Genomic DNA, 20,448 nt, shown 5'->3' on the forward strand with positions numbered 1-20,448 from the left:
TGTCTTGTTGGTTTCTGTTCAGCAACAAAATCTTAAATTTCAAGTTAGTGTCCTGAAACAGCGGCAGCCAACAAAAACAACACTAGACAAAACACACAGTTGAGTAATGGTTCACTGTGATGGATTATATATGCAAAGCAGCTTCTACTAAGTCTCTTCAAGTTGTTTTGGGGTTTTTTTTATAATGTACAGAATTGAAACCAATGGCTGCACAGACGCTACCTATCCTGCAGTCAGTAATGATGTTAAATATGCACGTATGAGTAAATAATGAGCTGAAATATGCTAAGTCACATGCACCTGTGTAAGGTATCGTTCAGTTTAGAAAGCTCTCCACTGTTGAAAAGGTTCCAGATGTTGATAAGATGGCAAAATAAGAGTCAGTCTGACCGGAGCTCTGCTGCTCGGTTACCTTTGGTGCCACACTGGCAACGACTGGCTGGTTCTGACCCTTCCACCCATCCATGTCATGCTGACACAAGATGTGCAGGTGTGTGTGTCCGTGTGTGTGTGTGTGTGTGTGCAGTGTAGTGTGGGGATACACATATACACAGCAACAGCAGCTATCTCAGTGGTTTGATCAAACTTTGTTCAGCATAGTTAATCATTGCCTACTGGGTAGCATCAGCTCTCTCTCACTCTCTCTCACTCACACACACACATGCACATACATACACACTCCATCTCTCTCTCACACACACACTCCATCTCTCTCACACACACAGGCAGACTTTGTATTCAAAGGGCCTTTGCTGCTGATGCCCTGCCCAGGAATGTACAGCTGACCATGCTCTCACGTCTACAGCCCAGCTGATCCACACACACGCACACACACATGCGCGCACACACACACAGACCATGGAGCGTGCTCAGTGGTGCCTCCGTGGTGCAGAATCAGTGCACTGCTATCAGTTAACTACACTTCCAATAATGCACAGCCTTAACTGTGACGGGAGGAGATTGATTTCGGCGCGCACAGTGTCAAAAGCAGTTATCAGGGTCAAGGGTCAAAGTAAAGACAGAAAGAAAGAAGCAGCAGAAAGAAAGAAAAGAAGAAAAGAAAGAAGCGTTTTCACATATTCAACTTAGAAAACAAAGAAAAACTGCTATCCTCTCACGTTTTACACACCACTGCTGTTACCATGACGTCCGCCACGTTCATCCTACCTTCTGTTATTTGTACAAAATTGGACTGATTTTATTATGTCTAAACAAGTGATGGTGCACCACATAATTTAAAGCAATACTCCACATTTTGTAAATAAATGTGTGGTTTGCACTGCTATGACTGACTGATGTAGCATCAAAGTGTTCTCACTGTTCTCATTATAGTTCATGAAGGCTTTTAGAGTCACTGCTGCAGACAGCACCTGTTTTGAAATAAAGGAAACATTCTCCACCGCACAGGAAGTGATGTGCTTTATGGGTTGCATGAGCTGTAAAAGACAGTGTGCCACCTGCAGAAACTCTTTCAATTTAAACGAAGAGGTCGCAGCAGAAGTGTGAGGACAGATCTGAGAACAAAAAGACCCAATCCAAAATGTTAAAAGACCCAAATAGAGAGAGAAGACCAACACAATTAACAAGCAGCCACATTCGAAAAGAGCAACAATAGATTTTTCCTGCAATTCACAGTTCACACTCGCCATCTGCTTCAAAAAATGAACTAATTTTTCTGCTTCAATAATTATCCCGCACCACATGATAAGAGCTGATAGCAAGTCAGCTCGGATCCTCTCGGGGGATATGATCCACAGCCTGAGCACCAGAAAGGGACACGACTCGCCCCAATCAGACAAAAAATTACCTGGACCTGGCGCAACTTAGGTTCTGTATCGGATCTCAGAAAACAGGAACTGACAGTACCGGTGAAGACCTCTACCTTAAATCCTGCCTCATGAAAGTGTAGTGCAGGAACACCATAGAAATGACATGTGTACATGAATGTACTACAAAGTCAAGGCTTAAACTGACTTTTATTTGAATTGTGACGCAAAACTAAACTAAGTTGCGCCACTGCCTGCAGCTGTGAAACAACTACACCTTCTTTCAGTGTTTGCCTTGATTAAAGCAGCATTTTGTTTCCAATCCTGCAGCTTTGATTTTTGGCGTTAAATGTTTTTCAGGCGCCTCAATTGTCATAGCATTAGCAATAAAGATAGAAAAACTTTAGCATGCAGCAATTGCATTTATGCCATAGCTGTGCTTACACCCTTTTCACTGTGTCTGAAACCTACTGAGGGTTTAGTGTTGCTGTTCCAGTGCGATGCTTGCTGCAAATTCCTGCAGATTTACCGTATTTGGCAAATAAAGTGCAGCTCAGATGCTGGGGTTCATGTGCACTGCCTGGGTTACTGACATGCGGCACAAGTCATAAATGCCCCTGTTGTTTCTAATGGATTCATTGAGGCTAATTATAATTGTACTGGGGTAGTCATGACAACACCTCCCTAAATTTATTGCAGGCTGAAAGCTGCTTACTGTGGTTACTACTTTTAAAAAGGCAGGGTTATGTGTGTGTAGGGGTAAAAGCTGTCTTCTTCAGCCACACGGCTACCAACGAATCACGAATCACGATCAGTTTTCACTTTCACTTAAAAGCCCTTCATTGAGCAAACTAGTCACATGTTTGCCCCGAAGCACTTTGACAGTTCATACAGATTTATGATAAAGTGACACTGAAATAGGGTACAGCTAACACGCTAGTTTTGCTAATCCACCTTTACCTGAAGGCGGAACTGCCCGAGTAAAGTGGAGAAAAAAAGGTGAAAAGGTTAGGTGAGGAGGAAATGTGACGTTATAAAGAATAGCATTCTTTGTTATTAGCTGAAGAAATTATTCTTTGAGGTATCTTTGTTAGCATAGAGAAGCTAACTCTCTAAGTTCACAACCAGCAGTGCTAGCCTGTAATGTTAGCTACCAGGATAAAAAAGATAAGTTGCCTGCTAACTTTCTGGACTGATGAAGCATCTTTTCCAGCTCTGCTTTTTTTTCTGGCTTTTACTTTTATTGGTCATGTTTACCAGCTAGCTAGCTTAAACTGGAACGCTAGCTCTTTTTGGTTTCACATGCTAATGAGATCATTTCAACGTCCACAGCAGCGCTAACGCTACATTTCTCTCTAGCTGTCTTAGTCCCAGTTAGCCTGAAATGTTAGTGATTTTTTCCATTTTACAGTCTGCTGAACGTCCCAGATACATTTCTAACAGTCATAATACAGCAGTTAACTCTATACGTGTACATTTGAGGTAAAGATGGCGATTGGGCAGGAAGAAGTGGTTACAGGGTTGGTACAAGGTAGTTCAATGGATCTGTTGAGTAGCTGTGAGGTATCAGAATGATCTGATTATATATTTTAGGAACCCGTCCGAGTATATTATATCCAAAGTCAATGAAGTTGGCGTGTCCACACAGTTTTACAGCAGGATGAAACTGAGGGGCACAACTGGCATCCATGCCTCGACAAGACAATAGCTTCGTATGCTTTTCGCCTTCTTAATAAACCATCAGTTGCAACTGCTGAACAATGTCAGATAACTGGTTGCAGGCTGCAGACTTTTGAGTCTACTTTTATTCAGTGTAAGGCTGAAATATTTGCCATTTAGTCAATTTTAGTCAATTTTAATAATCGAGTAACTATTAAAAACAGTTTTTGTAAAGCATGCATGCTAAATATCTCAGGTTCCATCTTCTAAAATGTAATTTAGTAATATTTGTTAGTTGTAGCCCTAGTCAAGTGAAGATTAGGTGAAACCTGTCAACAGTTCAAAAAGATTGCCCCTTACTCCACACTGAAACAGGAAGTGATGTCAACAATGCTCCAATGCTGGTGATGACAAAATACGAGCGACAATGAAGTAAAAAATTAAAAGAGCAGGAGTGATACTGCAGTTTGCGGTCTGGTAGTACTGTAAACAGCTAAAACCCATCAAACAAACAATAAATGTTCAAACACAAGGCGCATCAATTGTCACTACTGGTCGGCCACTCAAATTTGCAGGTCACTTCCTGCAACAATTAGGCTAATAAATGAGTTGTCAACTACTGAATTAATCGCCAACTATTTTGATGATGAATTCATCGGTTTGAGTCATTTTTTGAAGAAAAATAAGTCAAAAGTCTCTGATTCCAGCTTGTTAAATGGGGATATTTTCTTTTTTTGTTTACTCCTCTGTGAGAGTTAAATGAATATCTTTGGGTTGTGGACAAAACAAGACACACAAGGACGTCATCTTGGGATTTGGGTAACACTGATTGACATTTTTCACCATTTTATAGACCAAAACTACCAATCGATTAATCGAGAAAATAATCGACAGCTTAATTGAGAATGAAAATGAACGTTAGTCGCAGCCCTACTTCCTCAAGGAGGAAGGTGGAAGTTTGTGTACCAAACTGTAACTTGTCTCCATCATGTGCCATGAAAACCATCAAACAAGCAGATCTGGAGCCGCAGAGAGGACAGTGGTGCTTGTTCTCAGCTCTGTGTTCCATAGCAGCCTGATCACCAGCCAGATTTAATTTACTTTAGAGTATACTGCCAGCCAAACTGACACATAAACACACTCTGGTGAAGCAAGACTCCGTTAAAGGCACAAGTCGACGGCGGGGCCCGTGCAGAGCGGAGCTGGAGGCGGTGCACCTGGCCGCTTCCCAGGGTTGTGTGTTTGTGTCACGGGAGGCTGCTGGCCCTTTAAAAGCTAAGATGGTGTCCTACAAGCTGCAGTTTGTGCCTTCCGTTTCCTTCCTGCCTCTCAAAGATCACAGAGCATTTAAAATTGAACCTGAACTAACCTCGCGCAGAGAGAGGGACACAGCCAGAGACCGAGGACACGGGCAGGTTTCCGTGTTAGCCGTGGACATGACAGCCTCTCAGCATGATGGTGCTTTGCAATGCAGTGAGGTCGTTGTTACAAAACTCTTCCACTAATTTGCAAAATAAAACTGGCTGCCTGCAAGGATACACTTGCAACTGGCTGTTATAGACACACACACACTCAGTGACATTCACGTACGGTACGTGGAAATGTCAACTGTGCTTGTGTGCAGGCAGATCATCCTCGCGCACAGATGCTTCGTTTCTGTTCATTGACCAGGGCAAAGTCAATAACGTGCACTTACTTTCTTGTTACGGGTCTCCGTGTGCATCTCGGTTGCCGGAGCGGTGCAGCGGCGGAGGGGTGGAGCAGCAGGAACAGGAGGGGGTCGGTCGGGGCTTTGGGTGTAGCTCTCTCTGAATAAGAACTGTTAGGGAGAGAGGAGGGTTTGGGGGGCTGGTTTTCCACCTTTACAGTAAATGTTCGGGATATAGGAACACGATCCCTGCCTCTTCCAGTGTTTCTTTTCAGTTCATATCCGCAGCGTCGAAGGCTCCCTTTGCTCCCCCCAAAAAACAGCCAGTCTCTCTGTGTCTCTCCCTCTCTCTGACGGCGTGTTGTTGCCGTGTATTCAAGGGCTGGGCTCTCTCTCTCTGCCTTTTCCTCCTCCGCCTCTCCCTGCTTGTGACCCCACCCTGCGTCCCCACCCCTCATCTCTGTCAGTCAGGAGCTGCGCAGCCCTGCAGAGGAGCCGAGCTGCCGGCGACCCGACACCGACTGGAGGAGAGGAGCTGCAGCAGAACCGCGCACTTGTGCATAGGGGAGATTTTCAATTGCATGCAACTAGCGCGGCTCTGCTTGCATTCATACCCCCATCTGTTAATGCCATGCTGCAGCGGCGGGCTGCTTATTGCTCAGAGATGGTGAAGACAAGCACCCATGTCACCTTACTGACGTCAGCCAGCAGGCTAATTGAGGACACTTCAGCTGGGCGGGGAAGGGAGGGTGGGAGGGAGCGGTTTACAGTATATTCAGTAAGGCTTTGCAGCATTACGTTTGATAAAATAGCCCCGATAGATGAAGTGAAGGCAGCCAAGTATGATGATAGATGGCTTTGTAACCACACCCAGTCTAATAAAGCAGGGTGTGGTACACAAAAGGATTTGTGTGCTTTTTTTTCTTTATAAGACATTTCATAACAGAGGTTATACATGCAACATGTTACGTCTTATATGCTTTTCAATAGACGTAACAACATACAGCCAAACAGCTGAAAAACATTACAAATCTGTTAATCATATAGCCTTTTCTACGCTTCTCATTCCTTCACAAAAAACAATACAGATTGCTCTCTTTTCATCCCATAATGCACCATATCTAAGCTGTGGTATTATTTTCCTTGCGTGTAACCAGGGTTAGGGCATTTAGTTTATTATTTTTCATGTGGGGGTATTCTACTACATTTCCCATGATTCTGTACGCCGGAACTGAAAGCAGAAGGCGGAAGAATGCGAAGGTAAACACAACTTTCTGTTATCAGTGTCGCATACCAACAATTTTACTATAATTATGGCATTTTAATCAAACAGGTTTGGTTTAGACCTGGTTTGATGCCAGTGTTACCAGAAAAAATCACTTTAATGTTAGAGGTAGCTACGTCGATCATTCGCTCTACTTCAGGCGCTGCTGTTGTCATGGAGATAGCTACAGACGGCTAAGCTAACGTTAGCTGCTGTGTTGCTGCTGTGTATGTTTTGTCTTTCACGATTCCATTTAAAAAACGTTCAGAGATTTACGTTTTTATCAACCTGCTCTGTTAACATGGCATAGCATAAACCGTGTGTCTTACAGGCAGCTACCCTCGTCCAGGCTGAGGTCTGAATTTATAACATTACACATGGTAGAAATACGTTAGCTAGCCTTCTTTCCTCTCTCTCAAAACTCATTTAAGGTAATGTTAGTTTGTGAACTTCCACTGAAACTGTACTGTATATCGAAGTTCGTGGAAAACACGTGCACAGTGGTTGAATGTATTTCCACTGCTAAACTGTAATTTTACACCTTTTCTTACTTCACATCTAATAGCAGTAACAAGGAATCTTCCATAACGAGACATGTAGTTTGGTTACCCATCAGTCAGAACAGAATAAAAATGGTAACGTACGTAATTAAGTACTTAAGTAAAATGATGCAAAAAAAAAAACAAAAAAAAACGTAAATCTAATGTTGCTATAATTAGCAAACCTGCATATTGATTTGAAACATTTCCTGTATTGGTCTAAAACAGCCAATGATATTAATGGGATCTTTATCTCAGTTTAAACAGTGTATGAAAATCTTCAACTTTCACACATTTCTATCCTGTCACGTTATATATTGGTATATAAAGAGTTATTTTCTTAAAATCAACAGAAAATCAATCATCCACTATTTTTATTATTGATCGTGGAAGTCATTTTTAATTTCCTGTTATTCCTAGGTCCAGCTTCTCAGATGTGAGGATTTGCTGTTTTGCTTTGTTTAATGTGGTTGTACACTGAATATTTTATGATTTTGGACTGTTTGTCTGATAATACAAGCAATCTGAAGACAGCGCCTCGAGCTTCGTGAAATTGGGATGGCCATTTTTCACCATTTTCTAATTCTCATTTTCTAAACCTTTGGTGGCTTTGGCTCTATTGTCCAACCCTTGAGAAAAGTTATGTATTTATTGAAGCCCCTTTCAGAAAAGTGCCTAGCAAATGGCAAAATACTGTCAGACTGTCGCCCTAAAGAAACATTTTGTTGCTGATGGCGGGTGTGTCCTTTTTCCTGCTGTAGTGTAAGCATCCACCGAGTGTCTGTCCTGATGTCTGTGCTGTGTTGATCAGAGTGAGCCGGCGATCCTGTGAGGATGGCCCGCTGCTGGAGGAGCAGGAGACGGAGGGCCAGCGGCAGCTGCACAGCCTCCTGCTGCAGCAGCTCCACACTGACGTTGACATCGACCGGTCAGAAACTGTTTGTTTCTCCAAAAGTTGGATTTACAGTAAAAATATTACATTGGAATGTGTTGACAAAGTAACATCCAAACCTCCAGAGAAACATTTTTTCCATACAAATTTATAGTCCACCACAATTGAGCACTGTATTATGTCATATGGCCACATTCTTTGTACTTTCAGCCAACTAGATGTTTCTCACAGTCCTGCAGACACCCACTGGGTTTGAGGCAATTTGTAGACACAAGAATGTACCACAATGCAATCTCTTGCTCAACATTATCAGGGCAGTGACTTCAGTATCACGATAAATTAACCATAAAAATCCCCTACTACTAGCAAGCAAAATATTCTGTATTGAAAGGTGCAGCTTTCAAGCATAAATCTGGCTCTTGATAGCAGATCTTGACATTCTAGCTGTGATAAGACACTCTCTAACCTTACAAATAATGACTCAAATTACATAATTTGTCTTTAAATTCAGCTCAGTTAAGGAGATAATATCTGACAAGTTTTATAGTCCTTGCAGGATAGTTAAAGCCGTTCTGTTGCTCTGTTGCTTCCAAAAATATTTGCCCAGAGCGTCATTCAAATGCAAATTACGGTTAACCTCTTCCATGACAAATTCACTGTCAGACAGTGACAATTCAAAAATGATAGGCAGTGTTAATAAAACCTTCCTGTGTGTTCAGGAGCAGCTCAGTGGAAAAAGAGAACTGTCTGCAGTTTTATTCCCACCGGAGCTTCCTGCAGTATAAAAATGCTCTGTTATGTTGCCTTCACAGCCTCTCACAGAGCAGCCGGGAGGATGTTTTATGCACAACCCGCAGGGCTACATATTCTTACTCAGCCATCTTTTTGTCAGTCAACTCTGTAAAGCATCAGAAGCAACATTTAGCCCATGTGACTCTGCAGCTGCTTTTGGTAGAGCTATGAGTGAATCCTGCATGTAGACAAAAAGTCTTCAGTCTCATTTTGAAAAAAATTCTGTCCCACAGATGTGTCGCCAAGAGGCAGTGCTTCGCCCCGGCGGCGCTCTATCGGCCATTTGGGGAACAGGCAGCTGGAGTGAGAAGCCTTTCCCAGTTCCAGGCCCTGCAGGACGGAGAGAAGGAGCTGGCCAGCTTGCGGGAGCTGGGCCTCACCGACACTGAGATCCAGCTGTGGCAGAGCAGAGACGCACCAGAGGCAGCAGAGAAGGTAAAACCTGCTGGAGACCGAGAGGAGCTGTGTTTGGCTCCACTGCATGAGTCGAGTTTGCATGTTCCCTTCATGTTTTCTTTGGTTTTCTTGATAAACGTACATTCAAGTCAAGACATGGATAGGAAACACTACATTTGCTTGTAGGTCATCATCTGCTGCATTGCATGTTTCTGGGTTAGGACAACAACAGTATGACATTTTCAGTACAAAAACAATTTCACTGTATTACACAGTTATTATTATTATGAACTACACTGACCCTTAAAGGAATGAAAGCAAAAAGGTTTTTTTATATAACACTTTATTATAATTTCACAATGCATTTTGTCCTGACTGACAGGAACCGTGATACAGTATAAACTTCTTTTATTTTTGTAAATAACATTAATATGGTAGAATTCAAAGCTGTAGGTAAACCAGTGTACAAATATATTTTTTCCAAATTACCTTCCATTTGGGGAAACCTGAAAGATGATTTTTGTGCTCAATATTGAAACATTGAATGAACAAAATATTAAAAGATTAACAAAAGATGGATTAAGTGCTGAATATAGCTTATAATCATGCACACAAGTGGGCCAAATCTAATTTCTTAATCTCTGAGGAAACACTGATATACAAACTACGCATAAACCTCGTCCAACAAACTAATGTCTGACCCTCCTTTGTGCCCACACAGTCCCACGGTGTGTGTGTAGCTCCAGGTGTGAAGCAGCATCGCCTGCAGGTGATCAGAGACAAGATTGAAGCCAGAGCGGAGCTGCTGTCCCGCCCACAGCGATTCGCCGCCAGCCGGCCGCTGTCGCGGCGAGAGATGGAGATCGAACGAGCGCTTTTCCAGGGAAATGACCGCCTGGGTTTCCTCACTGCACTTTACCACAGAGGTGAAGAGTGCTGTCAACTAAACAGTGTTTACAGAGAGGTGAAATGATAAAAGAGATGTCAGACAGAAAGAAGAAAATCATCATAAATCAAGAAAATCATCTCACCTCCAAACATAAAAGAAGCAAAAGACAGACACATTTCAGTCGCTGAACAGATTTTCTAACCCAGAGCAATTTAGAAACTCTTAACAGCTGAGTAGACTTCAGTTTCTTAATCACCAAGTAAAATTATGTTCTCAACAGGCCTTAAATTCCAGCCTTCCATATAATCTTCAGTTTACTTTTAAAAGTCTTTAATGTGCTGTATGTTTCTTCATCATCCGTCAGTGAGGAATTTAGCAAGTTGCTGTAGGCCTTTATTTTCATTGGCCACATTTCTTTCATTGTCTGGCTTTTAAGATTATGTTATTGTGCAGATTTCCCAAAATTGGATTTTGTAATGTCTTCGATCCAAATTAATGAAAGGAGAAATCAATCCTGTGATGATGGAATGATCGCAGAAGAGAGAAGTCCGAGAACATGGAATGGATTTCCATATATATTTATCGTCCATACAGGAGGATAATATCCATTATCCATACAGGCGTTGCTCAAGTTCATGTCAGAAGATCTCACCTGTGTTGTTGTTGCTGTATTTTCCCTCACAGATGAAGAGAACCAGGAGGGCCAGCAGGGGGAGTCGTCCTCTGATCCAATGAACTCTCTCTACAGAGACATTCTCATCAGGGAGAGACAACAAGCTACAATACAGGACTCTCAGAGAGCATCACACCTGCCTGCACACAGAAGTGTACCTGAGCAATTACAAGGCTCACAGAGAGACAACAACCAATCAGAAGAAGCTTCTGACCATCAGTCTGAACTGCAGGGTGAAAAAAGAAGCTCGTCAGTACAGTCAGAGTCGAGTTCAGGCACCTCAGAGCAGCAGCTCGCTCAGGACAGACCGGGGAAACCAGCACCGGCTGCTCCGACACAGATCAATATAAGTCAGTCAATCGGCAGCCTGCGTGGAGCAGTGACGGCGAGGTCAGGGGGACCGTTGACCGTCAGAGGGGAGATTGAGACAATCTCAGATGAAGAAATCCTAAAGAACCGTGAATCTGATGAAGGAATCCGGAGCATCCAGAGGTTCCGAAACTACCAACCGGGAAAACCCTCCAAGGTACCGACAGCTGCGTGTACCAGCCGCAACGTGGTCGTGACTGTAAACCTGATGATGCTGATGGTTAGCTCGTCAGATGTTTGTATGAGTGCCCCTAAGACGAAGCATTAGAACTAAATAAATCATTTAAAACCTTCAGGATCTGCAGGTTAAGAGCCACTGACACTCATACACTGAGCTTGTTTCAGTCTGTCAGAAGAAAATAATGATGATTGTTTTATACTGTAATTATATTTTCCTGCAGCACATCTGCGCCACACCCTGGTAATATAGTAGCAGTGGCATGAGGCTAAAAGAATAATTATGTTAGATATAAATTTCATGTCTATGGTGCCACAGGGGGAAGAGGTTCAGAAGTGCTGTGGATCAGCTGTCACATGACCCTGACCAACTCCACTGAGACTTATTGAGGATCTTTGTTTTTGTGCGTCTCACTGCAGGTGCTGTGCGTGAAGAACCTGAGCGCACAGGCATCGGTGGCCCAGCTGGTGGCGCTGTTCTCCAGGTTTGAGCAGGAGAGCGGGCCGCCGGTGCTTTACCGCCTGCTGACTGGAAGGATGAAGGGTCAGGCCTTCATCACTCTGCCAGGTGAGAAACAGTTTCTTGTGAAAGTGGTGCCTCAGTATGCAGGAAGTGGAACAGATGTGACGGCGGTCCATTTCACAGCAGCTGTAATAAGCTGTGTACTCTCTATCACACATTGTGCAGTAGAGCTGTCATTAGGTGTTTTTGTTTACTTTTGGCAGATGCTGAAACAGCCCAGAAAGCTTTGCAGTTGGTCCATGGATACCGGTTGCTAGGGAAACCATTGGTGGTTGAATTTGGCCGTGAGCGACAGGAAGAGGAGAAGCAGAAGGGGAAGGAAGTGCAGGAAGACAACACATAAAAAACAAAAATGTTTATTCCTGACGACAACATGGATCCTCCAAAGCTGTGAATAACAGGCTGAGATGGATGTGATTGTATATTATTTATTTTTTCTGGATAAAAAGTCACCATCTTTGCCATTTTCATGTGAATAAATCTTTTTTACCAAACCGGTTGTCCTGAGGTTTCTGGTGTTGGGACTTGTTCTTTTTAATTAACATTTTTACTTTCATCTTGATAAAACAGTATTTCTGACAATCTAAGCAAGCAGGCCTAAAAATGACAGGTAATAAAAAGAACAAATTACAATAAGAAACTGACAAATTCAGACAAAACTAAAGAGGATGAACAAGACTCAAGGAGCAGCAACACAAATACACTCCAATAAACAAGTTCAGGTTTATATTTTGATTGACATAATGAGACTACTCCCTCCGTGTTCTTCCATGTTATTAAAGTATTTACAGTTTTAAAAGGACATAATTTAATCATTTATTTAGGATATTTCTCATTTTGGAATGAGATTCTGTAAAATAAAAAAAAAAGGCTCTGAGATAATTTTGCTTATTCTCCCCAAAATATTATTCTAATATATAATTAGGCAAAACAAATATATATTATTCTGAACTTGACTCAGTTCAGACAGACTCTGAATCTGCTGAGCTCACTGTGATCATATTAATTATGTAATCAATAAATGCAGCCATGTTCAGACAGAGGGATGTACTGACAGCATGTAATATCCTGAGTGAATGTGTTCAGATTTGTTTGGTTGCATGAAGAACATTACAAAAGAGACACAGTGTGACAGTTTTCATTTGAGCTGATGAACAATGACTTACAGTCAAGCTACATGCTAACCAATGCTAACCAATGTAGCATGAAGGTCAGTGGATTCAAACCCGTTTAAATTCAGTGTTATTCTTATTTTAGTCACTAGATGGAGCCATTCAGTCATCACAACATCCATCTGAAGCCTGTTTACAAAGACATTGCATGCATAAAATCGCTGTAACATCACTTCCTTTCTCATTGTGTGTCCTCACACTGATACTGTTGATGTGCTGCAGCACTGACTGGTGCTTTATTAACTGAACAGCGAGAAATCTAAGCTTGTTTCTCACCTACAGGCATCACTGAAACATCTATCGAACGCATACATAACCACGTAATGGTTCATGCCCAGTACAGCGGTTCATTCCTCAGTGCAGCAGTACACACTGGTGGAATGTAACTGAGTGCATTTACTCAAGTACTGTACCAAGGTACTGGTACATTACTTTAGTATTTCCATTTTATGCTACAATTTGCTTCAACCTCACTGCATTCTGGAAGGCAACATTACTTATTAGTTAGTTTGATTCCAATAATTGAAACAAAATATAAATCAACTAATAAGTTCTGATGTATTATTATGGATTAAGACACTCAGCAATACATAAAGTGGTTCAAATTAGATAATCCAAAGAATAATTGCTTTTACTTGTGATACTTTGTATATACGGATATGCAGAACTTTTACTTGTAACAGAGTATTTTTACACTGTGGTATTACTGAGTACTTTTTCCACCACTGTCAGATCATTGCTCTTAAATTATACCATTGCTCATGTTATCAGTCCGTGTTTTGACTTCTTTCTCTTTGTGAATATTCATTGTGGTTATGCAGTTTTGTAACAGTGATGGCTCGTATTTCTTCAGAAAGTCATATATCAAAGAAAAACTAAAACTAAAACTGCAGCAGATGACACATGCTGAAGACTGGTGTTCAGCCTGATATTATATCAGTTCACTGTTAAAGTCTTGTTTCATTTGGTGTTTGTTGACCTCATTTCATCTAAACTCTGAGGTCTCGGAAACGTCCACGTGGCTCTGCTGGTTGCACAGACTGTGCCTGTGACAAAAGGTGCTCAGGATCATCTACTGTATGTTTTTGACATGGTGTTTGTCTTGCAATCTCAAACTCTGTATGTGTGTGTGTGTGTGTGTGTGTGTGTGTGTGTGTATCCTTAGTCCACTTATCTCCAGTGTTCTCTCAGTTGAATGCGTGTAGGTTGGACCAGTTCATTTCCTGACCGAGTTGCAGTTTCCCTCTGGGCTTGACAACCAGGGATCGTGGTCTGCAGTGTTTCAGATTTGAATTTCCAAACAGGACAAAAACTGCACCGTTATCTAGGCTTGATTTTACTCTGCGACAGCAATGAGGATAAAGGTATGAAAGATAAAGGCCTGTATGGAGGCCTGCAATGACCTTAAGCATGCTAAAAACCTCTGGACCTTAGACCCTTATCCTCTCTGACCTGGTAAAAAGTTTGCACAGATCACTAATTCAAGAGGAACCTGCACCACAGATTGCTGCTGAAAGAGGGTCCAGATCCAATCATCACCTATTGCTGCTAACTGGTACTTTTCTGCTCTGAGAACAGCCTTTCAAACCACAAACTTCATGAGTGTTATCACAGTTTTGTGACTGTAAACTGACCCAGTAAGCATGGACGTCAAACTGAAACATATTGATCGGACTAAAGTGGTCTGGCTTTGTTTGTTTAGGTCTGTTTGTGCTGTGTTATGTTTGCCTTCAGTTCAGGGCTGTGATCTTTTTCTCCTTCTACGCTGTAAAAAACAGCAGCAGAAACTCATTCCGATCTTTTTTTTATTAACAACTGCTCTCTGAAAGAGTAACTGCTGTGTGCCAGTTACTCTGTTTAAACTTAAAAGTTGTGTTTTCAATATCATTTTGCACAATACAGACCTAAATGTCTTTAAGTCTTCTGATATCAATGTAGCTTTTGCTTTTGTAAATATCTGCTTATTCTGAAATTGATGCAGCAACACGTTGAGACAGGAGCAACAAAAGATGAAACACACCTGTTTGCAACATTACGCAGGTAAACAGGTTGCTTGGTAACAGGTGATAGTATCATGACTGGATATGAAAGGAGCATCTTGGAAAGGCTCAGTTGCTCACAGCGAGGATGGAGCGAGTTCACCACTTTGTGAACGCACGATGAAAGGATGTTACTGCATGGACTGAACACTGCACAAAACTGTAAATGACTGAATTCTGTTTCTGTCACTTTTCCAGTGTGAGTGTGTTACAAGGTCATAGCCTGCATAGAGTGTGTGGCACCCAGCAAACAGTTTTCTCTAACTGATAATGAGGCAGATCAGAAATGTCAGGGTTGGGTTAATGTTTATGTTGACAATGGGGGCAAGTAAATCAACACTGGACCGTTCAAATAATGAGGAGATACCAAAAATCTGCTGCTGAAAGTGAAAAAAACAGCCCAAGAATCCAAGAGACCAAATCAGTTTCATTGAGTTTAACATACAAAGTCATGAAATATCACTTTTATTTTGTATTTTCTTAAAATCGTTCACGTCTGCATTGATTGGCTTTAGGTATAGAAAGAACACATCAGCTGAGGTTAAGATGATAACACATTCCTGTACTGTAATCTGGAACTTTGGAAATGAACTTGTTAACTGTGTGAAGAAGGCCCCATGTGGCACCAAACCTTTAGACATGACTCCTTTATTTAAAAAAAAAAAAAACTTTTAAAACAGGTCATCCTCAACACATCTGTGTTGCCTTCAGTAGGCACATTCATGTGGCGTTTCTACATGAGTCGCTATCAAGGTGATGGAGATGTATGTAAATGTGCACAAAGATCAAAAGAAAAGATCAAACTTTTACAGAGAAAAGAAACTGTAAAATAGTTTGTTGCAGGCTAATTGTGTTCTTTTTTTTGCTCGCACACTTTAAACCATCCTCCACTCAAATGCTTCACTTTATTCAATGAACTCCCCAAAACTCTTAAAACTCATCCCTCGTTTGTTTTATGTATGTCGCGTATTTCATTTGTCTTGTTGCTCTGTCAAGCATGTAGTGACAACACTTGACTACATCCTCTATATAAATACATTTGATCAAAAGTGAGTTGTCAGGGAACGAGATTTAAAGGTGTGATGGAGTGACAGTGACCTCAGACGTATCCTGTGATGTCATATCCTGCTGCAGTAGGCTTCTTGGTTCCTTGCCCTCCATGTGTACTCAACTGAGAGCTGCCACTGGTACTGCGGACCAGCGTCTGCCCCCTGCTGGCTGTGTTGATGCCTCCCACTTGCAAGGTGGGGTTGCGGTAGGTCTGTGAGGTTGTCCGTACACCTATGCCCGGCATGCCGCCTCCTACTGGATATGGATAGCCCCCGCCGTGCCGTCTCCCACGGCCGCCGTCCTGCTCCTCGCAGCATGAGACACACAGCATCCCCCCTCCCAGAATGGAGACGAGGGCAGACGCCAGACCAACGTACAAACACTCCCCCAACTCAAACTTCATGCTGGCAGGTAAGTTGGGTCGGTAGAAGGTCTGGACCACCTCATGCGTGGTCCACGCCACCGGTATGAGTGCCAGGAAGCCCGCAGCAAGGAATAAGCCCCCGCCGGCGCCTGCCACACGACTCTTAACCGCACCAGAACCCTCCAAGCAGAGAGTGCACTGCATCCCCAGGACCGCCACGGCAATGGCGAGGATAGACAGCACAAGGGAGATGACCATGAGGGCACGAGAGGCCTGTAGATCGGAGGGCAGGGCCAGCATGGAGTTGTAGGTCTCGCACTGGAAGGCCCCTGTGCTCTGGTAGACGCACTCCATCCAGAGGCCCCTCATGTTGGCCACGGCCGTGACAATGTTGGAGCCAATGTGGGCGGAGATCTGCCAGTACGGTAGCACTGTGGCGACCAGGGTGCCCAGCATCCCCAGCAGGCCCAGGAAGAAGCCCATCAGCTCCAGAGCTGCTGATGCCATGGCAACAACTGTGATGGAGGAGACCTTAAAGCAAACACAGAGATGAACAACTGAACCAGAGGGATTAGTTCCTGTTGAACCCATAAATAATTATTTTTCTGTTAGTCGGTGGAATGTATGCTAGGGTTTCTGTGCAAACAGCAGTCAGTCTTTCAAGGTAATCAAACCCAAATTCAAGCGGCTATATCGTCAATTCACAGTATTTTTAACCATCATAAGTCCAGTTCTGCAATCATAATGTACTGAGATGCATGGATGTTGAAAAAATGTGCACGTTTGATAATGTAAGATGAGATAGCCAAGGGATACGACAATGACTTTCTAATAAAGGCTTTTCAAATGTGTTGACCAGTTCCTTGACTGGTTCCATCATGGCAAAGTGATGATGTGAAACGATGGCTAACTTTTTAGCAACCACAGCTGAAAAACAGATTTACATGAAGGGTGTGTGTTCTATTTAAGATATTGTACGTTCGAAATAGTGGGATAAATTAGCCTTTCTCTGTAAATGTGAGTTACTTATAAAACTGTGCCAAGATGTAGCTTCAGGCCAGCTAACCTGAACGAGCAACTTTTTCTGAGCCTCCTCATTGCTAACTGTCACGCAGGCTAATTTTGTAAAACAACCACTGTTGTAAACAAGCACCCCAAACACTAACTCCAGCGCTAACCTGCTTTGTTAGCTTGTTTTCTGTCAAGGAGGCAAATTTATTGAAACAGCTGTTGCTATAACAAGCATCCCAAACGCTAACTTCAATGCTAACCTAACTGGTTTTAGCTTTGTTAGCTCGTTAACAGTCAAGCAGGCCAATTATTGAAACAGCTGTTGAGATAACGAGCATCCCCAAATACTAATGACTAATGCTAACAATAAAAAATAGCTAGCTAGCTAGCAAACATTTATCAATACATAGTAAAATTAATTTTGGCACATTTCAATCCAGATATGCTTGACCCATAAGATTTCACCATGGTACAAGTAACATAGCAGTACCATAGTAGCCTACCATTTTTGACTGCACTAGGTACATATACCATGATATTTTTGACAGTACCATGTACACACAATGGTATGCACCAAGTACGTACATTGCATAGGTACTTAGTACCACAGTTGACAGGATGGTATGTATCACTATAATATCTGAGGTAGTACAGTATGTACCATGGTAATATTTGAGGTATCGTGGTATTACGATGGTATACCATGTCCTATATTTTACCATGGTAACATTTCTTAGGATTGTTGATGCTTGCCCACTATCCTATTTAGTGAGCAAGCGTCAATCATCCTTGATCAACTACTATAGTATAGGTATGTACTATATATGTGAATAACTAGATCACCATTGCAGTGCTGGCTCAGTGAGAGGTCACACAGGTTGCATGGCAGTGAACATCACAGTATAGATACTGTATTTGTTGACCAGTGTTGGTTAGCTTTAGTTTGTGACCCTTAGTCTTACTGTATTTGGTGCACCTTCGTGTTTTTTGTTCCCCATTGTTCCCCAAATCTTGCATTTCTTTTACTAGCGCAGCTGCATATGATGATTTAGCTCATTTGTAACTCTGTTAGTAGGCTACAGCCATATGTCCCACACACCCCCCCCCCCCCACACACACACACACAAGCACCCCACTTTCATGCATTACCTGAGAGTGCCGCAGGTAATAGAAGAGCCAGACGCCGGACTGGTTGAGGATTGGATTATGTTCGTTTGCTGCAGGAGCTGAAGTTGCAGCTGGAGCAGAGGATGAGGAGGTAGAGGATGAAGACACAGTAGTGCCTGCAGCCTGTACAGATTGTGTTCACCACTGGTATTTCTGTTGAACCTGCTCCTGCTTCTCCGGTAGAAAAAACATGTATTTTTTTTGCTGCTGTATCAGACTCTGACTGCTTCCTCAGACCTTGACATAGTCGCAGTTGTTGTGCTGCTGTTGGACTTGTAAATGCCACTTAAACTCAGCTGGCTGCATTGGACCGAGCGAGCCAAAAAGCACTTCTAGAACCACTGCTTCAGAAGAACAAATACAATCCTTTGAGTTTGATTTACTGCCTGCTGGAGGAGAAAATCAACATAAAATACCAACAAGGCAGGACAGACACGATTACAGTCTGTGTCCCTGCATATTGTCTCTCATCTCTGTCTGCCGTCTTCATTCAAGAGTGTGATCTCTGTCCTTCATCCAGACTTTCACCTCCTGTCATGTGCACACACTCTGACAGTGATACCTCTGACGGCGACACACACATACGTCCTCATTGCCAGCCAGGTTAATCATTGTCTCATCGGTCATTTCTCCAAAACAGATGGTACACCATCGGAAGCAGCTCCTACAAAACCAAATGTTCAGCAGACCCCTGTGAGAGTGCGAGAGTGAAAAAGGTTTAATTCAGCAAGAGTCATGGTGCTTTAATGACAAGAAAAGAGCTCAAAAAACAGTTTTCCTTTCATGTTACGGGGTCTCTGTTCAGTCTGCAGAAATCCCAAAAATTGCTTTTGAGCATTTTTTTGTATTTTTAATTAAAATCAGCAATGGAATAAAGCAGCCTGGAGCAAGGGAACTGAGGAAGGAGGAAGAGATCACTGCTTTTAATGCTTTTGTTTTTATCTTATTTAATTTTTCTGTTTTATATCTTTTATGTTGTATTTCTCATCAGAGACCTTTTTCCCCTGTGTGGCACGTGATGATGAAAACTAAACAATGTGTTCGTCTGAGCCTTTAATTTAATTGTCATTTACTGTTTCCTCATTATTTCCCGTCTTTCTCTTCTCTCTTATTCTTTATTCACTCACTCAGTGAATTCGGTCAGTCTTATTTTTACACCGGCTCACCCATTCAGGCCGAACATGAGACACCAACATCATCCAATTTAAACTTTTACCTTCATGCTTCTCACTTTAGCAAACAAACTGTTCAATGTTAGGATATTAGCACTATTTAAAAAATGATGCATAGATATTTGTCTTCCCAAAATAACATGGACTGAAAAGCTATAATTAAGTTGCCAAAGATGTCAGCGCTTCCCCGCCACACAGGGCCTCAGACAGGAATTCACTAATGCTGATGTCCGGCATCAAAAATCCCTTCAGTACAACCCACACCCAATGTCTAACAACGACATTTTTGACAAGCCACCACAAAAATCTGAAAATTCCAGATAATTTCACTTTTATTTTAATTGACCTGGTATCTTCTATATAATTCAATGCTATTGCAAAGCTTTCTCCACACTGACAGGATATAATTCTGATGGAAAAATACAAATAAATTTATTATTATGACTCTAGATTAATAAAAACATCCAACTTTTGAGAGATTTAGAATAAAAAACAACATACATTAGCCTTCAAAGCCCACCATGTGTGGACTTATTGAATGTAAATTCCTCCTCGAGTTGCTAAAATACCTCAAATTCCCAGAAACAATGAGAATGCCTTCAGTGCAGCAGGTCTGCCTCTATACTAACTTTATTCTTACAGCATATAAACACATTTCCAGGAAACATGATGCTGCACAGATGAAAAGAAAAACAGAAAATCCTCCATTTAATTCACATAATAATATTAATTAACTGACTAAAATGACCATCACAACTCTTGCTGCAACTCTGCAGGTTGGACTTCAACATATTTAGCAAGTTTAGACACTTTTAGATGAAAGTGAGCTTTATTTAAATTCAATAGCAAAATGTAAACTGTGATTATTAAAGCGAGAAACAAAGTT

The 20,448-nt window shown here is 42.0% G+C and overlaps 3 protein-coding genes across 4 annotated transcripts in view; 1 reads left to right on the forward strand and 2 right to left on the reverse strand.

Moving 5' to 3' along the window:
• Positions 1 to 5,426, reverse strand: part of klf8 (Kruppel-like factor 8) — a 64,968-nt gene extending 59,542 nt beyond the window's left edge. For both annotated transcript variants that reach the window (XM_041952401.1, XM_041952400.1), the window contains exon 1: positions 5,122 to 5,426. In XM_041952401.1, coding sequence (XP_041808335.1) covers positions 5,122 to 5,148 — 27 coding nt within the window. In that variant the 5' untranslated portion in view covers positions 5,149 to 5,426. The remainder of the gene's footprint in view (positions 1 to 5,121) is intronic.
• An 888-nt stretch (positions 5,427 to 6,314) lies between these two features.
• On the forward strand, positions 6,315 to 12,075 carry rbm41 (RNA binding motif protein 41). Its single transcript, XM_041952418.1, has 7 exons — positions 6,315 to 6,333; positions 7,688 to 7,804; positions 8,794 to 8,995; positions 9,678 to 9,882; positions 10,530 to 11,044; positions 11,485 to 11,632; positions 11,791 to 12,075. The coding sequence occupies exons 1-7, from the start codon at positions 6,326 to 6,328 to the stop codon at positions 11,928 to 11,930; spliced, it is 1,335 nt and encodes a 444-aa protein (XP_041808352.1). The 5' UTR covers positions 6,315 to 6,325; the 3' UTR covers positions 11,931 to 12,075.
• Positions 12,076 to 15,897: 3,822 nt separating this feature from the next.
• Positions 15,898 to 16,755, reverse strand: cldn2 (claudin 2). The gene has a single exon (XM_041952874.1). The coding sequence runs from the start codon at positions 16,717 to 16,719 to the stop codon at positions 15,898 to 15,900; it is 822 nt and encodes a 273-aa protein (XP_041808808.1). The 5' UTR covers positions 16,720 to 16,755.
• Positions 16,756 to 20,448: the final 3,693 nt, after the last annotated feature.

Source organism: Chelmon rostratus, chromosome 14 (genome assembly GCF_017976325.1).
Source record: "Chelmon rostratus isolate fCheRos1 chromosome 14, fCheRos1.pri, whole genome shotgun sequence".
Lineage (NCBI taxonomy): Eukaryota > Metazoa > Chordata > Actinopteri > Chaetodontiformes > Chaetodontidae > Chelmon > Chelmon rostratus.

Excerpts from the sequence above, each read along its gene's own strand:
- rbm41 (XM_041952418.1), top strand. Across the intron at positions 7,805-8,793 it reads ACTGACGTTGACATCGACCG|ATGTGTCGCCAAGAGGCAGT; the intron begins GTCAGAAACTGT and ends TCTGTCCCACAG. Across the intron at positions 9,883-10,529 it reads CACTGCACTTTACCACAGAG|ATGAAGAGAACCAGGAGGGC; the intron begins GTGAAGAGTGCT and ends TTTCCCTCACAG.
- cldn2 (XM_041952874.1), bottom strand. The coding sequence starts at position 16,719 with ATGGCATCAGCAGCTCTGGAGCTGATGGGCTTCTTCCTGGGCCTGCTG.